Source organism: Pezoporus occidentalis, unplaced genomic scaffold (assembly GCF_034315485.1).
Source record: "Pezoporus occidentalis ecotype Australia unplaced genomic scaffold, CSIRO_AGI_Poc_V1 ctg170, whole genome shotgun sequence".
Lineage (NCBI taxonomy): Eukaryota > Metazoa > Chordata > Aves > Psittaciformes > Psittacidae > Pezoporus > Pezoporus occidentalis.
In genome coordinates, this window is record NW_026913532.1 from 1,078,824 (window position 1) to 1,101,278 (window position 22,455).

The window sequence follows — 22,455 nt, forward strand, 5'->3', positions numbered from 1 at the left end:
ATACTAAAATCATTTTGCAATGCACTTAAACATAACAAATTCTAACTGCAGATTTTTTTTTATTCTAGTCATGTAAATGAACTACTTGAAATTAAATCATGAGATACTCCCCTGTATTATTCTGCTGCCAGATATGTGAACAACAGAGAAAACTAGCAAACAGGGAAATATTTGAATCCTGAACTAAAAATTATTTTGACAAAGCAGAAGGCTGCACTGCAACTGAATTAACATCTGAACATCTTAACAATCTAAACAGGACTTCTTGTTGCTAGGGTGCTAGCAGACCTGCTGATCCCTCATACAGGGAAGCAAACCTAACATTTTTAGATGTGGTAACGTATCATACAATCTAAAGCAGACTGAAATTGTTAAATGTAAACTGCTTCATAAAAACCACATAAAATTTTCAGTAATATAAGGTTCAATTTTTATACAAGGTGAGTAAATACGAATTTATCAGAAATCACTTAATCTAATAACAGAGAAGTATGTAAAGCTACCAGTCACAAGAATTCAACAGCTGAAAAAATACACTGAAGGATACAAAATAACAAAGGTTGCTTTCCTTGAACTATAGCATCTAGACCAAAGCCTAGCAGCCTCCTGCCTACCTACCATTTTTAAGAAACATTGGGAAGATTCAAGATACTATTGTGACTGACAAAGTCCCTAAACTGCAAATTGTTGGAAGCTGGGAGAATGCCCCGGGGAGCTAATATTACCCAGCCACCTTGTTCTCATGCTCGCCTCTGGTAACTGCCTGATTTCAAACACAGGACAAACTGAAGGCTATTCTGATTTCTGCTGCTTTATATTTTTATGCACTTATATTCTGCCTTTTTCTTGACCTTCCTTCAGAACACAGTTTACAAAGACATTAAATGAGATAATTAATTTAAAGACCGTGCAGTGTATCCTGCTTTAGACCACTCTTTCATAACCAGCAATTAATGCCATCAAAACCCAAAGCCATGGTAGAATTAGCACTATGTAATCAGTAAACTATATATGTCTTTTTAAAGAACAGGCAAACAAAAATACCCAGTGTTTTTTTTACTTATGTGGCCAAGTTAGACTGGCTAACTTTATGGGATAAATCCAGAATTGTTAAATTGTGCTGTGACTGCTGCAATTCTATGCATAAGCAACAAAGAAAATGTGCAAACAAGGGTAATTATAACATAATTACTATGGTGCAATTTAAGTGAAACCTAAAAAAAAATAAAAAAAAAAAAATTAACATCCTTCCAGATCTGTTTCCCTAGGTTTTTTACGTTCAGGAGAAACAGAAGAATTTACTGTCAAAACTCACCATTCATACCTCTTCAGAGAGATCCAACATTCCCCTAAATAAACAGGCAGCCACAAGAAGACAATATTCCTGAATGGATCTCAAATACTGCACAGCAATATAAAAATACCATAAACTTTGCCTTCACATCTGTTATAAGAATGTATAAAATACACAAATGGTAATCAATCACTTTTGTTTATGTTCACACACAATATATTTTGGCTATTTGTGCAAAATAAAGGGAACTGTTAGCTACTTTAGCCGACATGAATGAATGCTTGATTACTACATTTATACGGAGATACGAGCATTCAGTGGTACCAACACACACCCAACAACAACAGTAAATAAGTACATGTGATGATGCTGCAATCTTTTTCTTTACTACAACAATTTTGAGATCTCAGGCTTATGCTGTAACCTGCATTTGTGCATTTTATATTGGCACTGATGCTATAAAATCTTTATTCTTAGGAGGAAAACTAGCCCATGGAATTCTGCTGTAGGAATGGATGGATTTTATTCCTAAATCAGCGCTGCAATAGAAGATACTAATCCTGCTCTGCATGCTGATGGTATCAAATGTGTCTTCAAATGGGTTTCTTTAAAGACCACTAGGTAGTTTGTTTTACTGCCCAGGTATCTTGATTATGGGAACAAGGACAAAGTCAAACTTGAAATACTTTTCTTTAAGACAGTAGTTTGTGTATACATGTATAAATGAAAGGGCACTCAATACATTCAGAGTGAGATGATATAGAACAAGCTATTTTTGTATTAGGAAACACATGTTTCCATCATTACTGTAAAGGGCCCTTCTTCCCAGTTCTACAGTATATATCCTCCAAATGAAAGTCTACTGCATTAGTAATACCAATTTATACTCTTTCCCTTCTTTGGTGGTAAATAAGGAACTGTCTGCAGTTCTGGATTGTGCAGTTTTGAGTTTGCTAAATTAAAGCTATGGTCATCCTATGCTCTTTCCAGGCAAAGCATATTCAGACTAACAGTAACTATTAATACTATCCTACAAGACATTCATTCAGCCTTAATAAAAGCACCACCTCACCCAGAACTGGAAAAAACGGGGCAAAAAGACTACTAGAATCACAGGGGAAAAAAAATGGAAATCCTATTTTTGAGGAGTAATTAAAAATTCCATTTTTCTACCCTGCAAATCAAAGGTTAAAATGTTTTTTGTCACCTCTCTCAATACATACAATTTTTCTCCTTCATTGAGATTTGAACATTAGCTTTAACTAGAAAAAGATCAAATTAGTACAAAGTGACTACAAATAAATGCAGGCAAGAAACACTGAAGTCACTTGTGGCAAACAGCATGCCTTGGAAACAAGAACATGAACAACGTCATAAAACCATGAACTCACAGAATTAAGGAGTGGTTTGGTTTGGAGGGAACTTAGAAATAATCCAGTTTCAGTCCCCTGCCATAGGTAGGGACACCTTCCACTAGGCCAAGTTGGTTCAAGCCCTGTCCAACCTGGCCTTGAATGCTGCCAGAGATGGGGCAGCCACAGCTTCCCTGGGCAACCTGTGATAGGGCCTCACCACCCTCACAGGGAAGAACTTTCTAAGATCCCATTTCATCTCTCCTCTGTCAGGTTAAAACCATTCCCCCTTGTCGTGTCCCTCCAAGCCTTTGTCAAAAGCCCCTCTTCAGTTTTCCTGTAGCCCTCCTTTAGGTATTGAAGACTGTTCTTCCTGGAGCCGTCTTCTACTCCCCCACCCCCAAGATTTTAAGATTTTGCACTAGATACTCTTCTAACTGATAAAATAAGCGCTTCTGCAAAAAAGGCAAGCATCAGCATTTTCCAGGTTATCTTCCACTTAGATAACAAAGTCTCTACCTTCTCCCTGGCTACAGTACTAGAAATGACACTTCATGATGCCCACCCACTGGCATTTAAAAGATATTATACCTCTCCAGAAATATACTGGGGGGGGGGTGGGGGTAATCCCTTGCGCAATACTTTCTATACATACAGGCCACAGAGTTCTCTTCACAGGAACGGAATTCTACACATATTCCCCTACAGTGGCTATAAATTGCTCAGTATGATACATACATCATTAATTATCCAAGTTATACATTTAAGTACATAGAGACCGCTTTACTACCTTTACAGCATGATCTAATATGGAAGTAATAAACCTCCACATAATCATAGAATGGACTGGGCTGGAAAGGACCTTAGATCATCTGGTTCCAATCCCCTACCACAGACAGGGACACCTTCAACTAGGCCAGGTTGCTCCAAGCCGTGTCCAACCTGGACTTGAACACCACCAGGGATGGAGCATTTACCACTTCTTTGGGCAACCTGTTCCAGTGCCTCACTACCCTCACAGTAAAGAACTTCTTCCTTATATTTAACCTGAACTTCCCCTAAGTTTAAAACCCTTGCCTACCACTACAGACCCTGATGAAGGCTCCCTACCTAGCATCCTTGTAGGCCTCCTTCAGATACTGGAAGGCTGCTATGAGGTCTCCACGCAGCCTTCTCTTCTCCAGGCTGAACAGCCCCGTACGGGAGGTGTCTTCATACAGGAGGTGCTCCATTCCCCTGATCATCCTCGTGGCCCTCCTCTGCACTTGCTCCAACAGTTCCATGGCCTTTATATGTTGAGGACACCAGAACTGCACACAATACTCCAGGTGAGGTCTCACAAGAGCAGAGTAGAGGGGCAGGATCACCTCCTTTGACCTGCCGGTCACGCTCCTTTTGATGCAGCCCAGGATATGGTTGGCTTTCTGGGGCTGCAAGCACACACTGAAGCTGGCTCATGTTCAGTTTCTCATCAACCAAGGTCCCCAAGTCCTTCTCCACAGGGCTGCTCTGAATCTCTTCTCCGCCCAGCCTGTAGCTGTGCCTGAGATTGTCTCAAACCAGATGCAGGACCCTGCACTTGCTTTGTTGAACTCCATGAGGTTGGCAGTGGCCACATCTCAAGTGTGTCACGGTCCCTCTGGATCCCCTCCAGCATGTCAACTGGACCACACAGATTGGTGTCATCAGCAAACTTGCTGAAAGTGCAACAATCCCACTGTTCATGTCGCTGACAATTATGTGGAACAGGATCAGCCTCAACACCGAACCCTGAGGGACACCACTCGTTACCCATTTCCAGTTGGACTTTGAGCCTTTGACCACAAGGTCATCCAGCCAGTTCTTTATCAATCAAGTGGTCCACCCATCAAATGTATGTCTCTCCAGTTTAGAGACAAGGATGTTGTGCAGGACAGTGTCAAACATTTTGCACATGCCCATGCAGACAATGTCAGCTGCTCTGCTCCTGTCCATCAGTTCCATGGTGGCCCTATCATAGAAGGCAACCAAATTGGTCAGGCATGATTTGCGCTTAGTGAAGCCATTCTTGCTGCCACTAAACACCTGTTATTCATGTGCCTTCGCATGGTTTCCAGGAGAATCTGCTCCAAGATCCTGCCAGGCACAGAGGAGAGACTGACTGGTCTGTAGTTTCCTGGGTGTTTGCCTTTCCCCTCCTTGAAAAATGGGAATTGTATTTCCCTTTTTTCCTGTTGTTGTTATCTTCACTTGACTGCTATGACTTTTCAAATATGATGGACAGAGGCTTTGCAACTTCAGCTGCCAAATAATAATTGTGCTATTTGTCTCTCTTTTCCAGTTTTGACCATTTTGTTTAATTTAGCCACCTTGACAAGGTCGAGCAATGTGTTTGTTTGGTACTAAGGAAACAATTTTCTTGCAAAACTGTGCAAGAATCAACAGCTGAGCAAGGCACAGGCACTAACACTGAATGAGGCAACAGATGCAATATTCATTCTAGAACTGCCTACTCTGTTTAGACTCCAGACTGGGCAAGCAGCATTGTGTCGCGGTTTAAGCCCAGACAGCAACTCAGAACCACGCAGCCACTCGCTCACTCCCTGCTCTTCCTCCCCCTGCTTTCCTTTTCTTTCTGCTTCCCTCATGTAAGTTAGGCAAGAAAGGCACCGCACGGAACTTACATTTCAAAGGCAGATAGGCAAGGCAAGATAACACTTCTGTGATCCATGAAGATATTAACTCCTACAAAAACCAATACGTTTCCTGATTCTTCCTAAAATGCTCAGTTCTTGATGACTCATACATTCTTATCTCATTATCTTTGTATTGAACAAGCAAGGACATTGCACCTTTCTTGGTTAAGCCTTTTTTTTTTACCTCAAAATTGCAAATGTCTAATGCTTAAAATTCGCTGAATGTATTACATCACTGATGATCTAATGGTTATCTCCAAGTTTGTCCAAATGAGCTCCCTGTACACATTCTACCTTTATTCAACCTACTGTATGTTTTTTCCACTGGAATTCACTTATCATCCCAAGTGATTTTCAACTATCAGGCACAAAGCAATAATCACACCCTCTCATTTTTGATACAGCAAGAAAACTGCACCTACCCACTGACTGCAAAAGATGCAGTACAGAAATCTTACTTCCTCTAAAAATGTCAATCCAGGAGGCACAGGTGAATTACAATTACAGAATGTTCTCTAAGTGCATTTGTGTGCATTATTGGAACAATACTGCTGAATGTCTGATGCACCAAGTATGTGAAATTACAGATCAGGATTCAGAAATGGAGAAATACACAGAAACAAAATAGCATTCTAGGTTTATCTGAGGACTCCTGTCATCTCCAACCATCAAACCTTCTTTCATACTAAGAAGGCTGAAAAAGGGAACATTTATCAGTCTCTAGAAGTAGCAAAGAGCAGAGGAGAAAGACAAGAAACCAAACCTGCAACCTTGTAAAGCTGGAGGCATGGGAGAATTTAAACTAAATTTACTGGTGTCCTGGGTTCCGCAGTAGCAGTCATGTTTTTCCTTTGTGTTAACTGGTGCAGTGCAGTGTTTTGACTTTCAGCTCGGGAACAGAGCTGATAACAAGGATATTTTGGTTTGGCCAAGGACTTTGTGAGGCTCATGCTCTGCCAGGGAGGAGGGGAGGCTGTGAGGAAGCAGAGACGGGGCGCCTGACCCGGGCTAGCCGGGGAGGTATTCCATACCACAGCACGTCATGCCCGGGGTGAGGGGTAACTGGGAGTTACCCGGAAGGACAGGGGCTTCCGGGTGGAACTCGTTTTCTTGGCCGGTGGTATCGTATTCTCTTCCCTTGTTATTTTCCCTTATCATTGTTTTAGCTGATAGTAGCGGTGGTGATTTGTTGCTGGACTGTTTTTGTCTCAACCCGTAGGAGTTGCACTCTCTCGATCCTCCTCCCCGTTCCTCCGGGAGCGGGGAAGGGGAGAGCCCCGGTGCGGGGAGGCGGGGGGGGGAGACGGACACGGACCTCGATTGTTGTCAGCTCGGCACCACTCACTGGGAGTGAGTGAACAAGCTACCTGACTGGGTTTAAACCACGACAACTGGCTAAGAAGGAAAGGTTGAAGTCCCCATGCAAGCAGTTTTCTATCCTCAGCGTCTAGATAGGAAGTTTGTCTATTTGATTGTTGAATGGTATTTCAGCTGTTGCATCAGATATCTGATCATTTGGGAGAAAAACAGATTAAGGCACAATTTTTTTAGGTCCCCATCATCTGTGCTGCCACCATGCCAGACCAGAGCCTGCACTCTGGCTCTCCCAGCTGATAACTTCACAAACAATTCCCCAAAGGCCACAAGGCACCCTCAAGGGCAGAAAAAGAAATAAACCAATTTATTTCAATTTATTCTTGTAAAGTGGCCCAGAAAATCCATATATATGCTTTTAAGGTGAACACCAGGTACATAATTAACTTCCGCAAAGCCTAATACTATTTAGGATGGTTACATCAAAAGCCTTTTTGAAGTGGGTATGATATATAAAAGCTATTATCAGAAAGATTATTTTTTTTTAAAAAGGCATACTGAAATAGATTTCTTAAATCCCTGTCAGAAACTGCAACTTTAAACAGTCTAACCAGTAGGCTCCTGCAAATGAAAAAGGTCTCTAATGTTCTAAATTGACAAAATAGGAGGGAAAAAATAGTTACATGTTTTTCTAACACTACTGGGAAAAGATCCTTACAAAAAGGCTAATAAGAAAATTCAGCAACAATTATTCAGAAGTATGGTGCTGTAACCTAAATTGTATTACCTCTGGTCAAGGAAAATAAAAATGCTTCTCTAGAAACATTTGTAAATTACCAACAGCTAAAATATTGGTATATCTCACTATTCAAAACTGTTAAAAATTAATAAAAATGCAAAACTGTTTAATACATTTACAAAAGTAAAACAGATGGACAAACTATTTAAGGTAAACAAAAGAGAGGAATTTTCTGTATGCTGTAACTGAAGTGAAAAAAATGACAACTGAATAGATTGCACACTGACAATGTTGAGGGAATGCATAAAGGAACAGATACAAAATCTTAAAATGCAGGCAACAAACAGTCCATGGACTCAATACTGTTATTTATTACATATTCAAGCACAACACTTCAATAAAATCTACAAAGGAAAATCAGGGAAGATGGAGTCCTTTTCAAGACAAACAAGTAAAAAAAGCACAACTGTATTACAAAATAAAGCATTAATAAATAAAGCATACCTCAAAATACGAAAATGACCAACCCATCATCACATTTAAGAACTAATGAAAAGAAATACTTTCATATGCAATACACTGTATACACAGATAACATTCATAGTTACTTTAGAATAAGTTAAATACATTAAGGATGTAAATGCTTATGATGCAAGAAAGACATAAAACATTAATTGGCAAGTTTGGGAATAAGACATCCTCCAATAGAAGGTAGTACTCACCCACTGTCTTAAAAATGATACTGAATTAGAATTTTTATCCAATGTGATTTCTGCATAGGAATTTCTGTCTTGCTCCAAATATACTATTCTGAGCTACTTAGATGTTCTGTGCCCAGAAATGTTTAATTCTTTCTAGCCTATATATCAGTGTTCAAGACCAGGTTGGATGAGGCCTTGGGTGATATGATTTAGCATAAGGTGTCCCTGCCCACGGCAGGGGGGTTGGAACTAGATGATCTTAAGGTCCTTTCCAACCCTAACTATTCTATGATTCTATGATTCTATAATGTCCACATCTTCTATTACTTCCTGAGTAAACTATCGATCTCAGGCCTTCGTGAAAAATAAATACATTGGCCATACTCAGCATCATAATTATAAAATGCAGATTTAGGCCAAGATAAAGAACTACCTCACCTGCATTTCATGAGGGGTTGGGTTACCCATTTCTTCAATCTTCGACGTCCAAAGGAAGTTTTAGTATGATCCAAGACCCAGAGTAGGCTTCCTTTTGTTTTCCTATCAGTCTAAAAATAAAAAATGGCATTATTATTTTTAACTGAAAAATCAATGATGTAGAATCACAGACTGGTTCAGACAGGAAGTGACCTTAAAGCTCATCTTGTTCCAAACCTCTGTCAAGGGCAGGGACACCTTCCACTAGACCAGGCTGCTCCAAGCCCTGACCAACCTGGCTTTGAACCAGTTCAAACCACTCTATGACTGAAGGATTCTGGTGAAAGACATCACAGAAATTCACCACACTACTTAAACATTCTGCTTAGACTTTAAGATATGGCAAATACACATCTGTTTACTGAACTTGTTCACTGCTACTGCTCTACATAAAGTAGGTATGTATCATAAGATACTCAAGCATGTCTTTCCTTTAGCCGGAAAGTCTTTCCAGAAGATGGCTCGAATAAGTTAAATTATGTCTGAGCATAAAGGTCTGTGCAGTAGCACAAAAGGCAAAACAAACCCTACTGCAGTCGCATCTCTTGACTGCAGCTGGCTCAAGAACTCAAACTTTAGGAAAGCTCTTTGCTAGTCAAAGTGCAATAAGTTTCCTAATTCATACTAAAAGCCAGCATACATTAACATTCATTTATGCTGAAAATGGAATCCTCCTTCAGTTTGATCCCATTTAAAATAATTTAAACCTTCACAGTGAGATTTACAAACTAACTTAACAAACATCCTTGGGAACAGAATGTCAAACAGCTGCGAAAATGTCATCATTTTTTAAAAATAACACTATATTGTTCTTACCTGATTCTGTAAAATTTCAAGATTTTTCATTGTTGTCCCATTAATTGTCATATATTCAGTTTCACTTGACAACTGTTTGAAATTGCTGAGGGGAAGAATTTCAAATGTTATATTTTAAATCCAGGCACAGACCTAACAGTCACACACTAGAGTACTCAATAGTTACGTAAAAAAAAAAAAAAATCAAGTGAGAAATTAAAATTAATTCAAATAAATAAAAGAACACAACATTGATGACTTCTTTTAATTTACTGCTTGGGAAAACAAGATTTATGACTCACTTCCCAGTTTCCTACAATGACTGTGATACAGCTCAGAATAAAATCCATCTCTCCTGTTACTTTATCGTGATCCACTAAATGGTTAAGAAAGTACCCCTTCTTCAGTCTCTGACGAAATTGAAAAAGTATGGTTTTGTTAGTGTTCTCTTATGACCACTGTAGGATATGGGGGCAGGGATGGGACTAAGAATTACTGCTCTAAGAGTGGAACAGATTTTTAGCACAGCTAATCATCAAACCAGCACATCAAAATATACATTATTATTTTCCACTAGTGCTACAAATTTAAACAGGCTGTTTAGGAAAATTAAAATAGAGTATATTCAAACTATGTGATTTTACTTCTAATATGAAATAACCATGACTATAATTACTTGACTTTTTGACACTCCCTAACAAAACTGGATGAGACCAACCCAAAAGTTACATTACTTTAGAATCAACATTAATAATTGTATTAGATTCCTGAGTCAACTATGAATCTCAGGCCTTCATGAAAGGCCTGAAAATTATTTCAGACTCAGACATACACATGTGGTAGTCAGGACCGTGATGTGAAGTGCAAGATCCTCACTAAATGCTTCTGACAAATCAAGTCATGATTGTCTAGGTTAATCATACTGCTGACTGCCCTTTGCACAAATCTAGGGCGCTCTTTATTGTCTTAGACTAAACAGAATTATTTCCTGGGTAGGATTTAAAACTGCTTTATTGACTTTTCAGAAAATTTGTTTCAGTGCATTCAATTTCAAACTCTCTGGGGGAGCACCCAAATGCTCAAACTTTGCTGTCAGGCATACACAGCTGCATTATTGCTGCATTAAAAATATAACCAGCACTAAAACTTTCAGAAACATGAAATATTCAGAGACTAATGTTATATATTTATTCTGTATGCAGGTGTCTGGGCCTACTAGCAAACTTGTTCCTAAGTAATGGGTCTACTTAGGAGTATTTTCCACAGGATATATCTACCTATATCAGTATCTATATTGGTATCTATATTAATATATATATGAAGAAGATGTTTATAAAGTTTGATTCAACTGAATGCCCTCAAGAAGTTCAATGAGTTTGAAAGCAGAGCAGACTCAGAACTGTAACCATAATCATAATTATTCTGCTCTAGTGTGCAACCAAAGTTGACCAGTAAAATAAAACCTTGGGAGGCAAAAGCAGCAGCACTTTCCATAGTACACAGTATTTTATAAGCAACAACACAATAATTCCTTTTATTATCTTCAATCACAACTGCTGATGCTGGTAAAAATTAAGCAGGAATGATTTTTTTCTTGGCTCCCAATCTCTACGATCAACCACGAAACCCTACCCCCTCTTCCAAAAGCAAAAGCACATCTTCTGCATCTAGGACCTACCTAAACTGCAGTTTCCCCATTTGCTGCTGCGTTTCAGTTTGCCACTACTACAGCCTGTGATCTCTTAAACCCAGCCAGGTAAGAGCCACGCCTTTCCATCTCTTCCCGACAGCAAAAAGGATGCTTTTGGCTGTTTCTATCAAGCCTTAATCACCCATATGTGAGCTTCAAGGTAGTGGATTTACTATGTTTATTGTTTTCCGCCCTTAGATGGCTTCAGAGCACTTAACACAGAGCATATTCTGTTCACAGCAACCCTGCTCTCCACTAGTATTTGAAAACAACTGATTGCTCCATTGCAAGTGTGGAGTGTATTTACTATTCTTTCAGAATCAGATATGCTGAAGTTGTTCTCATAGCATAAATGATGTGTTTTATATTATCCAGGTGTTTGCTTTATCTGAGTTATTCCACCCTGCTATTAACCCCGGTAATTGAGAGCTTAGAATATATGAATAATAACAAAGATCAATGGCAGTATATGCCCAACCAACAATTCCAGATGTCACAGCACAGAACATGTTTTGCCTCCACCCCCTCATCTTCCTTCAGCTTCGGATGATAACTTGATAAAAAAGAAAAAAGACAAGAGTCTCTGTAGGAACTGTAAGAACCAAATGGAGTAAGGAGAAGATTGTAAAGAAATACTAAGTCAGTGCTGGTTTTCCAGCAAGGGTGTCGACACATCGCTTGTGAGAAATTCTGATGTGCTGCTATCAGCCATCTTCTGCATCAGTAAAAATGACCCTTCAAAGTCACTTCAACTGGATCACAATCCTGTAATTCCTTCTGCAGGTGACGGTATGACCCGAGTTTCAAAAAACAGGCTTACAACTGTGTCATAACAAGGTGATGGAAACAGCTGGCAGGTCCACTAATAAGGAGCAAGGCAAAGTAGGATTATGCAGTCGGGGCTGAGAAAAATGAAAGTGGGGGAGGGGAAGAGGAAGAAACACAATCTTCTAGTAAGATTTAGGAAACTTTGGAGGAATACTCATGAGTAAGACGTTCCTACCCATCAAATTACTTTTTACCACACTTGATGAGTATTAATGGGTTACTATGATTGCTTTAGGACAGTGAACTGCATCCTCAGACTTCAATTATTTTGTGCTACCTGTGACACTGGATCATCTTGGTCATTCTGCCTCCTGAGGAACTTGCAGTGAAAGGCATCTTTCATGCTTTATTCATTATTCTCTCCACAGGAGATTTTACATATAATTTCTTATTCAATAACCCAGTCTAAGCAAATGCATGTTATTCAGATCAGTGGTTTTCAACTACTTTAATTTTGCAAATCTGTAAAGCTTTGAGCGAAGCTGCAAGGCACTGTATGGAAGGCCTACTAAGCAGCAGATTTCCTCTGCTCAATTACCTTTTACAGACCCTTAGAGTCCATGTCTTTGAGACTTCTAAGGGTGAATAAACCACACAACAAACCTACATATGCAGACAAGAATTGCAGGAACCTCTATTCAGCCTTAAGAGGTAAAAACAAGTCTCTCAGAAGCATTAGCTTTCTTTAGATAAGAAAGACACCACAGTTTACGTAGTGAAGGACAGCATGCTTTGTATTTAATTAAGCAGTTTTAAATTAGCTGATATAGCCACAGGGCTGTAGAACTTCTGATCTGTATCCCTGATGTGACAGGAATCCAGAAACTTCTGGCTAAACCAGGAACAAAATAAATACACATACACAAAACAAAAATGAGAAATACAAGACAAAGAACAAGAACAGAAATGAAAGGACCTGGGAAGACTGAAGAGAAACAAAACTAATCTTCATCAATTTAGCCTGAACCAAGTCAACTTTTTCCCCACTGAACTCACCCCAAAAAGTATGCCTTAAACCTTGTTCTACCCAGATGTCTGTGTTCCCTCAGCATGTTTTCCCTGCATGCAGACTCAGCACTCTACAAGCTCCAAATGTCCACAGAGCAAGAGGTCCTTCCTGCTGCCTTTCTGTGACCATGAAAGAGATGGCAAATCCTTTGCTCCTTACTTCTTAACATCTACTTCTTAGCATTTGAAAACCGTGCCTTGCCTTTTTCAGTCCCTCATACTCCTGAGCTGACTTTCAAGCCTCCCAAAATAATTTCAGTACTCCCTTTCTCATAGTGAAAGCTGGTAAATAAATCCATGCATTGTTTTGTATACATGATGATTCTGACATCATTAACACTCAAGAGATATGAAAGCCCTATATGAACACCATTCCCTCAATTTCTACATTCCCCTGAGAATTCAAAGATGGCCATCATTTTATGCTGAAAAATTTATATTTTGACTTCTTAATTTCACCTTGCCAGCTCCCTTCCACAGCTACTATAGGGTACAAACACTTCTCTTAATTATTTCTCTCATCCCCTTCCTCCCTCAAAGCCATTTTAACCTTCCCCTCTCCTCTTTCAACATGACCCAGAAGCGTGCGTTTGCAGCCCAGAAGCCCCCACCCACATGTGCTGGGCTGCATCCCTGAAGTGAGCAGCAGGTTGAAGGAGGGGATTCTCCCCCTCTGCTGTGCTCTGGGGAGACCCCCCCTGCAGTCCTGCATCCAACTCTGGGGCAGCAACACAAGAGGGACGTGGAGCTGTTGAAGCAAGTCCAGAGGAGGCCACAGAGATGCTTCAAGGGCTGGAGCAGCTCTGCTCTGGAGACAGGCTGAGAGAGCTGGGCTCTGGAGAAGACTAGGCTCCAGGGAGACCTTAGAACAGCTGTCAGTGCCTAAAGGGGCTACAAGAAACCTGGAGAGGGGCTTTTGACAAGGGCCTGTAGGGACACGACAAGGGGAATGACTTTAACCTGACAGAGGGGAGACTGAGATGTGCTCTTAGGCAGAAGTTCTTCCCTGTGAGGGTGGTGAGGCCCTGGCACAGGTTGCCCAGGGAAGCTGTGGCTGCCCCATCCCTGGCAGTGTTCAAGGCCAGGCTGGACAGGGCTTGGAGCAACCTGGTCTAGTGGGAGGTGTCCCTGCCCATGGCAGGGGACTGGAACTGCATGAGCTTTAAGGTCCCTTCCAACCCAAACCTGTCTATTATTCTATTTTTCACTTTGGCCTCTCTCTTCTATCTTCACTGCAGGTAGTTCTCCAATCCTAAAGCTACTCCCCTCATTCATAAAGGTACCTCTCTCTTCCATTTCCTGCATTTTTTGGAGTTCATCTATCAGTGTTCAAAATCTAAAAACTACAGTCTCTCTCTTGTGTCTCAAATATGCTGAAAAACATGTCAGTAAAACTCAAACACATGAAGATACATTTCCTCAGGAACTGCTATGCAAATGGCGATTTTTCAAGCAAAACTGTGTACTCAACTGAATTTGAAAACCTCTCATAGATGTGTACCAATTTCTTGTCAAAAGCCAATAAAGGTCCCTCTGTATGTAAAGGTATTAAAACATTGTGATTCAAAAAGAACCTTTTATCATTCATTGTTAAATTTATTTTTACTTGCTACTAGAACTTTAATGCAATCTAGCCACATCCCAGGGCCGTGGTGGGGCAGATATCTTTTTTATTTCTTTTTAATGTTTTGCTTTATTTATGATCTTAAAAGTGGATTTAAAATCTTGATCTAAATATCAAAACAAATCTTGTTTTCCCCTTGATGATACCTCATCACCTATATGATTCACGGTTCTTGCTCTTAAATTTCAGCTGAAAGTGTTTATCCAAAGAAGGTACAGAAGTGGAAGGAATTTTTCTGCCATTCCTTCATCAAATACATCCTTTTCATCCAGATCTGTGTCACTTATATTAATAAACTGAAAACTACCTTACAACTCTGACTTCATGCTCACTGATTCATCAGTATATGCTCACTGGCCTGGATTCTCCTAAGAATTTTAAGTTGCTTGAGAGTGCAATGGAACTATTTCTCCCTTATTTCCTGCAGAAACACAGAATATCCATGAGCCTGACACCCTCTGCTTCAAAGGTTTTCAGCTTTCCCTTTTCAGTGTTTAGCTATTTCCCTGGCATTGGGAAAAATACTGAGGTTGAGTTAGCATCAGTATTTGGTTCACTATTTCCATGTACGTAACACACTAAAAACAGCAAGCAGAATTCAGTATGAGGTAGTCAAAGGAATAAAGGCTTTAGAAGTAAGTACAGTAGAATCCAAGCTCCTGAACACAGGAACAAAGTTACCTCAAAGAATGTATTTTATCTCTTCATAGCTATCACCAAGATATCAAATAGTTCATTGCCTTTCCATTCAGATGCTTATACTTTCACATAAAGTCCACTAGAGCAACCTTCAGCAGACAAACGTCAACTCTAAGATTTAATGTTTTCCTTCCCAATCTGTAATTATACTTGATTTTAAGATGTGGCTATTACAGATGTTACTGACTGTCGTTAGATAAGCCTTCATATAATGATGTTTCTCCATTGCTACTGAATTACTTCTATATAAAAGATTAATTTTTTTATTTCCCTCATCTGAAAGAACACTGACCTTACTTGATTACACATAAGGCACTGCGACAATATCAATCTGCAAGTGTGATTGTAGAATGGCGTTTCCTTGGACTTCACTTTCTTCTTCAGAGACTCTCAAAAAAGATTTCTCCAGCCACCCAAGTATTTTCAAAAAACCCCAACCATAAAGCCATCCAAAGAGGATGAGTGGGGACACCACAGTGCTAATACACCAGAGATCAGAGTGCCCCTTGACGGAATAGGCAGGGAAGACAGCTTAGAATGGACAGGTATTCTTTCCTAATTAGGCCCAGCATTTTAATAGTACTTGGAGTGGAGAAGGGCAATTTACAGATGAAAATCCATTCTAAAATCCAGACAACCCAGGTATATTTCCAAATATTTTAATAGATACCTGGAAAACTTTCAAAGCTGACATTCGCAGTCAATTTTTAAAAGCAGCTGCATTTAAAAAACCTGGTAACATAGGGACCCCTTCAAAATCAAAGCTTGAAACTTGAAGAATCTCCTACAAAATGTGAATTATCTACAACCAACATAATATAATTCAAAGTTTTCAGTTTGCAGCCAAACTTACATTGTTAAATCCTACCTAGTTATAGGACAGAGGAACAGTGAGACAACCAGAGTAATATTTTGCACAGGAACCATGACAGCTAAAGAAGGTTTAATAATGCATTTAATAAGCCTCAATGATATTTTCAAGCATAAGACAGGTAGGATAGTACTTTTTTATACTTCTCCAAGACAGGATAAAAAGATGCTTTAGTGGCAGTATCTTTCTGTTTTCATTTCACTCCACTTGTATAATCCTGTTACATATTTTGAGTAATCATTTGAGCCTATCTCATAAACCTAAGCATTGGGACTACACAGGGAAAACCAAGATTATTTCCATGTCTGTGTGGCCTTATACTAACTTTGCAGAAACACTGACAGTCTATTAACAACTTCTTGCACGATTGTTTTCCACTAGGTACCACTGAGCCAACACAAGGGATTTTTGAGACAGCCAGGATGTGTTGAACTTCTGTTTCCTTTATAATTGATAACTAGATTCACCAACTCAAACAGACCTGCTGAGTATTGCCTAAACATTACAACACATTAGCATTTATACCTGCTTCCACAGCTCTGCAAAATAAAAATTAGTTACACACCTCATGAAAACATCTGCAAAGCTAAATTACAGCATTAATTTTCTTGCTTAAGCTTTCAAAAAAGCCCCAAATTTTGTTTTCAAAATAAAACTGAGGTTGAGATGGGATGGCTGGTACTGACTGACAAACTTTAAAATTTCTTCCCTCAGTATCTACCAAATTTTGCTTTCAGTTATACTTGGCAGCAGTACCTGTTCATCTACATTACTGATAGTAATGTCAAGATAAGGAGGCCACAGAACTTCTCCGAGGGCTGGAGTAGCTCTGCTCTGGAGACAGGCTGAGAGAGCTGGGCTTGTTCAGCCTGGAGAAGAGAAGGCTCCTTAAGGGGAGACCTTAGAGAAGTACCCAGTGCCTAAAGGGGCAACAAGAAATCTGGAGAGGGGCTTTTGACAATGGCCTGTAGGGAAACGACAAGGGAGGATGGCTTTAACCTGACAGAGGGGAGACTGAGGTAAGATTTTAGGCAGAAGTTCTTCCCTGTAGGGGTGGTGAGGCCCTGGCACAGGCTGACCAGAGAAGCTGTGGCTGCCCCATCCCTAGCAGTGTTCAAGGCCAGGCTGGACAGGGCTTAGAGCAACCTGGTGTAGTGGAAGTTGTCCCTGCAAGTGACAGGGGGCTGGAACTGGATGAGCTTTAAGGTCCTTCCAACCCAAACTAGTCTCTGATTCTACGGTAAAGGTTTTCATGAAGCATCACTTCATAAAATCATTTCATTCCTTTAGTTCTGATCAGGAGCTGAAATGTGTGGTACAATTTTGCAAGGAATATGTTTATAACTCTTGGCAAGTAGGTTCATTACAATCAGAGAAGTTGTCTGCTCAAACTTAAGATGGCAACACTGGTACGTGGATTTGTGCTTTGAACTGAAAGTTACGTAAGGCAACTCACCTTGGACTATAAAGCATCCTTTCCAAATTAAATTCTTTGAGGTATGCAATTACTGCTGCCAGAGAGCAAATAACAGACTTATCCAAGCTTAGTATTACAGATAGTTTTTGAGGACCTACAAAAAAAGTTATTTTCTTGTTAACTGTTTAGTAGTTATGTATTTCAGAAAAATCCTAATCTAGTTTTCAATTTAATCAGATAGAAACCTGTAATATATGTTCAGCGTACTATGATATCTACAAAACAACATAAAGTCAGGTTCCAAAAAAAACACAGTTCCAAAGAATACAGAACATTACAATAATGTAAGCACATCATGAAACACTTGATTCCACAGGTTTTTCTTCATAAAAAATGAGTAACTGTTGACATAAAAAATTTCTAAATACATAAAACTAAGATCTAAATTCTGGTATCTCCACTACTGCTGGCAACATCCGTGCAAGTTAAAAGGCATAAACAGGCCCTGGTTTAAGTGATGATGATTTTTCTGCCTCAGGCAGTCTGCAGAACATGGCTCCATCTTTGTGAGACAACTTCTGTATTTGATAGTGTTTCTAAACAGGGCTCTATTACAATTCCTGGACCAGCTGCAACAACAGGAAAATTCAGTCCATGATATCTCAACATAAAATGGTATTTTTTAGAAACCTATTAAGTGTTTTCACAGATGTTTTTTAAAGGCATTCTTCTGTTCTTAGAATGTTAACGCACACAAGAATTTGAGGAAATATTTTATATTGAATAATTTCCCACAGTTGCTACTATGTATGTGTGAATTTAAATCTGCCTAAACACACATCTTCAGACTATGAAAAAGAAAGGATGCTATACATGTCCCTATTTAAATAATGTTCACTTTCAAGGCTCACTTCCTCCAAGCTCAGAAAAGATCCCAATGAGCAGAAAATTAACTAAAGGTGACAGAAGACCTGCATGGACGAAGAAGATGCTCCTGATCAATTCAAATGCTAAAAAAAGAGTATGAGAAATGGAAGCAGGGACAGGTGACCCAGAAAGAATATAGACATTGTTCAAGCTTGCAGGATGGGGTTAGGAAAAACAGAGCCCAGGTGGGTTGAGACTGGTAAAGTATATGAAGGGCAACGAGCTTCTACAAGTACATCAGCAGCAAAAGCAAGACAAGATAATGTGCACCAACTGTTGAGTGGGGCAGCAGATCTGGTGACAAAGGACATGGAAGAGGCTGAGGAACTCAATGCCTTCTTGATTTTTACTGGCAAGATGTGCCTTGAGGAATCCAAGTCCTCTCAGACCACTGGGAAATTCTGGAGCAATGAAGATACCTCCTTAACTGAGGAGCATCAAGTTAGGGAATACCTAAACAAACTGGACATAGACAAGTCCATGAGACCTGATGGGATGCACCCATATGTGCTCCTTAATGCAAAACCTAACACAGCTTCAAAGACATTCTGAACGACATACCTGTAGTACCAGGCACTTCTTTAGTGTAAAAACCAGTGATCAGCTGGAAAGCATGGCTGTATTCAAAATAGAAGTTTTCCATCCTTTCTATTCTAATTCTGTCATCCCGTAACCTGCAAAGGAAACACAACTGACTTTCAGTATTTATGCTCCCTTCATGAAAAACACTTAAGTAGGTTATGAAACTATACTTTCTTTCACCTTTTATTTGTTAAGAATTGAATCGGCAAAGAATGAAGAGATGATCTACTTGGGTGGGCTAACAACATTTCTGACCTGTGGTCAGGTCTTTTAAATGTTTTTTCTTTGCATTGTAAAACTGCAAACAAGTAAAACCCAAACAGCAAGCCCAAAAGAGACTTACAGAGGTTGCCTAGTATACCTGCAACCCTATATCTTACTGCAATATAAGACGTACATACGTTTTTATCAGGTGTAAGTATTTGGCTTACCTGTTCTTAAAGACTTATGATGATTAAAAAATTAAGCAATTCTCCCATGTTTAATTATCCTTTATCTTTGAAGACTTTGTTCTATACTGTACAACTCGTCGCAACATGAACCCATTCTATCATTTCTGATATGCAACTGAAATAAAGTATTCCTGTCCCTTTATTTTCTAACTGTTTGAAGACTTTTGTCTTCCTTGTGCTAAAGGACTTGATTCTTTTAGTCTTTCTGCAGTCCAGGATGCCAAGGATGTTGTCAGTACTCCCAACATGCCAGCAGCTCCTCCCAGTTTAACAGTACCAGCAAAGGTAGCAAACTTACTCTGTTCCACCATTAAGCCAAATGACGTATCTTTCATGAATCCTTCCCTATTTTCAGTAAGTAACTGAGAATTACAGCAGTACAAGTTTTCACCCAGTTTTGCAACCCATGAGAAATTAATCTAGCTAGTTTCCTCTGATCCCCTGCTGCATTATCAATTCAATTTCTACAGCTGCTAATATAGCACTAAAGAGATGTACTGGTTCAAAAAACCAACGACAACAACAAAACAAACAAAACAAAACAAAAATCACACACGCTCCTCCTGAAACTTCTGAGCATAATTACACAGCTACAGAATGAGCACAGAATAACCAGCTAGTAGAAATCTATCAGTAGAAGACATATATGTATCTGGTCTCATTCTACCACGGGACATGAATTAATTAATTAATTCTAATTAACTTAACTATTGTAATTTAATTATTTTAATTAATTAGCAAATTAAGTACTTCTAGCACAATGGAATTATGTGAATAAGAGGGACTGTGCAGGTGTCATAAGAAGGAAATTAATCGATACCCTTTCTACAGGGCTTTTTTAATTCACAGGAAAAAAAAACACACAGGTTTTCTGCATTACATTGTATATATTCCCTTCTGAAAGGATCAGTACATCAAGACTCAGTTAATTTGACATGTATTATAGGAAAATAAGCTGATCCCCTCTTAAAACTGGGAGTTATTTTCCTATAATACGTGTCAAATTAACTGAGTCTTTGAGGTATGACTTTTCTCAGCACATCCTAGAGGATCCCTTGCTACTTCAAGTGCCTTAGTTTTAACTGACTGATCCAATTAAGTTTTCATTCTCCATACCCTCTGGGATTCTCTCCTGCCCCAACCCTACTCAGAATGAGCAAACATTTTTAAAGTGGATGGATTTCTGTAAAAGACAATTAGTCTGTGTTCCTCAGCCTCTGATAGCAACCAGCTATTTTCTCCCTTGCATTTTTTACTTGCTCCAAGCTTCACTAATAATCTGCTCTAACATATCCACCCATTTGGCTAAATTAGCATGTATACTCGGTACAGCCTTTTGCAAGAATATCCTTCAGCACTGTCGCATGCTATCCAGAGGTTAAGAGAGTACAAGCCTTCAAGTAAGTCTTGCAACTTTTCCGTTGACCATGTGTGAGTAGGGACTTACAGAAATCTTTTTAAAATGGGACTATTTCTCATTTCCACTTCTTCAGAAAAGTCAGGATTAGCAAGGTCTAGAGAGCTGGTTTTTAAAGCTGAAGTCAAAACAGGAGGCTTTCACTGAATGATTTCAGGTAATTCACTGAATGATTCATGCTACACCTGTTTGTTTTTAAAGTAATGGTGAAAAAAATGTTGTAGTTTTATTTAATGCATTTTGATTTTTCTCTGATTTTTCACTTTATTCTTCACAACCAGATTTATACAACACCTTAGCATAAACTTTGGCAAACTACAGTTACAATCAATGTAATTTGAGTGACTTCTTACAGCAGTATTTTTGTTCATCAACTATATTGATAGGAAATAGTTACTAGAAATTAGAACTAGACAACTTGGTTATTTGTAAGGATCTTCACATATTTCAATATTTATATTCTAGATATAGCATCATCAAACAATTATCTGACACTTTATCGAAGTATGCATCTGATTTCTAGGTAAAGCAAAAAAAAAAACCTGGAAAGTTATAGGTATCTATTTAACGGATGGAAAAAAAAATCTGAATTTTTATCACGATATATGAAAACAAAATTTGATGCAGAGGTTTTTGTGTCTGTCGTTTGTGTAGCCAGATGATCACCCATAGGCCATTTTTCTGATTTTAGCCAGAATGTATGTGGATGCTTATGTTGATGCTTTATCTCTCCAGCTACCAATGCCTGTTTAAATCAGAAGTCAATTAGCCATCAACTTTCGTAAACATCATTCTTGTCAGAACATCTACAATGAACTGCTGTGCAACTCATCCAGTATTTTATTGTAATTCCTTCCAGGAGTTCTGAAAACAAGCAGCCTCATGAACCCCTGACGTTGACAGGGCTAGTTAATTATGAAAATCAACTTCACAAAGCTTTTTTGCTTTCCTTGCACAAATACTTCCACTACCACCCTTAACTGGATATTGGGCTGAGATACTTCAGGGTTTTAAATTGTCAGCTGATGGTACAGATAAACCTATAGAGCCTTTATTAAAATCTCCTGAATGCACTGGGATTTGATGCAGAACTGTCTGCCATCATAATATGAGTTATGGGAGTTGCTTGAAGAGATTACCATCAGCCACAGTTAAGAATAGGAAACCTATGTGTCCATAAATAGATGGCATAAAGGATGGGATTCTAAAATACATTTATGCAGACAAACACACCTTCTTATTTATAATGAAATACATAAGCCCCAACCTATACTGTTCTATGATTCTGTTACTACAGGGACACATTTGTCTGTCACCTAGCTGGGAAAATTAAGTAAGGTCAACATCACTGGGTTTTATCGCTCTATTCATCTGGCAATTCAGTGCATTCACTGCTTACCAACTGCTGCTGCAAAAAAAAAAAGAAGCTCAAAACTAGAATAATGTAAAACAATATAAAACAGGTTTACATAAACTGATTCAAAATATTTTAAAAAATCATTTCTTGAAAGAATGAGCTTGCGCATAAGCACAAGAGCTCCCTGCTGTGTGCTGATTAAAACAGGAGTGACTTTACTAGTGCTCTACAATTCA

General features: G+C 39.1%; 1 protein-coding gene across 1 annotated transcript in view; it reads right to left on the reverse strand.

The window, feature by feature from the left end:
• Positions 1–22,455, reverse strand: part of MSH3 (mutS homolog 3) — a 119,434-nt gene that overhangs the window by 60,261 nt on the left and 36,718 nt on the right. Inside the window, 4 exon segments of the mRNA XM_062613899.1 lie at positions 8,514–8,623; positions 9,369–9,453; positions 17,524–17,638; positions 18,973–19,085. Coding sequence (XP_062469883.1) covers positions 8,514–8,623; positions 9,369–9,453; positions 17,524–17,638; positions 18,973–19,085 — 423 coding nt within the window.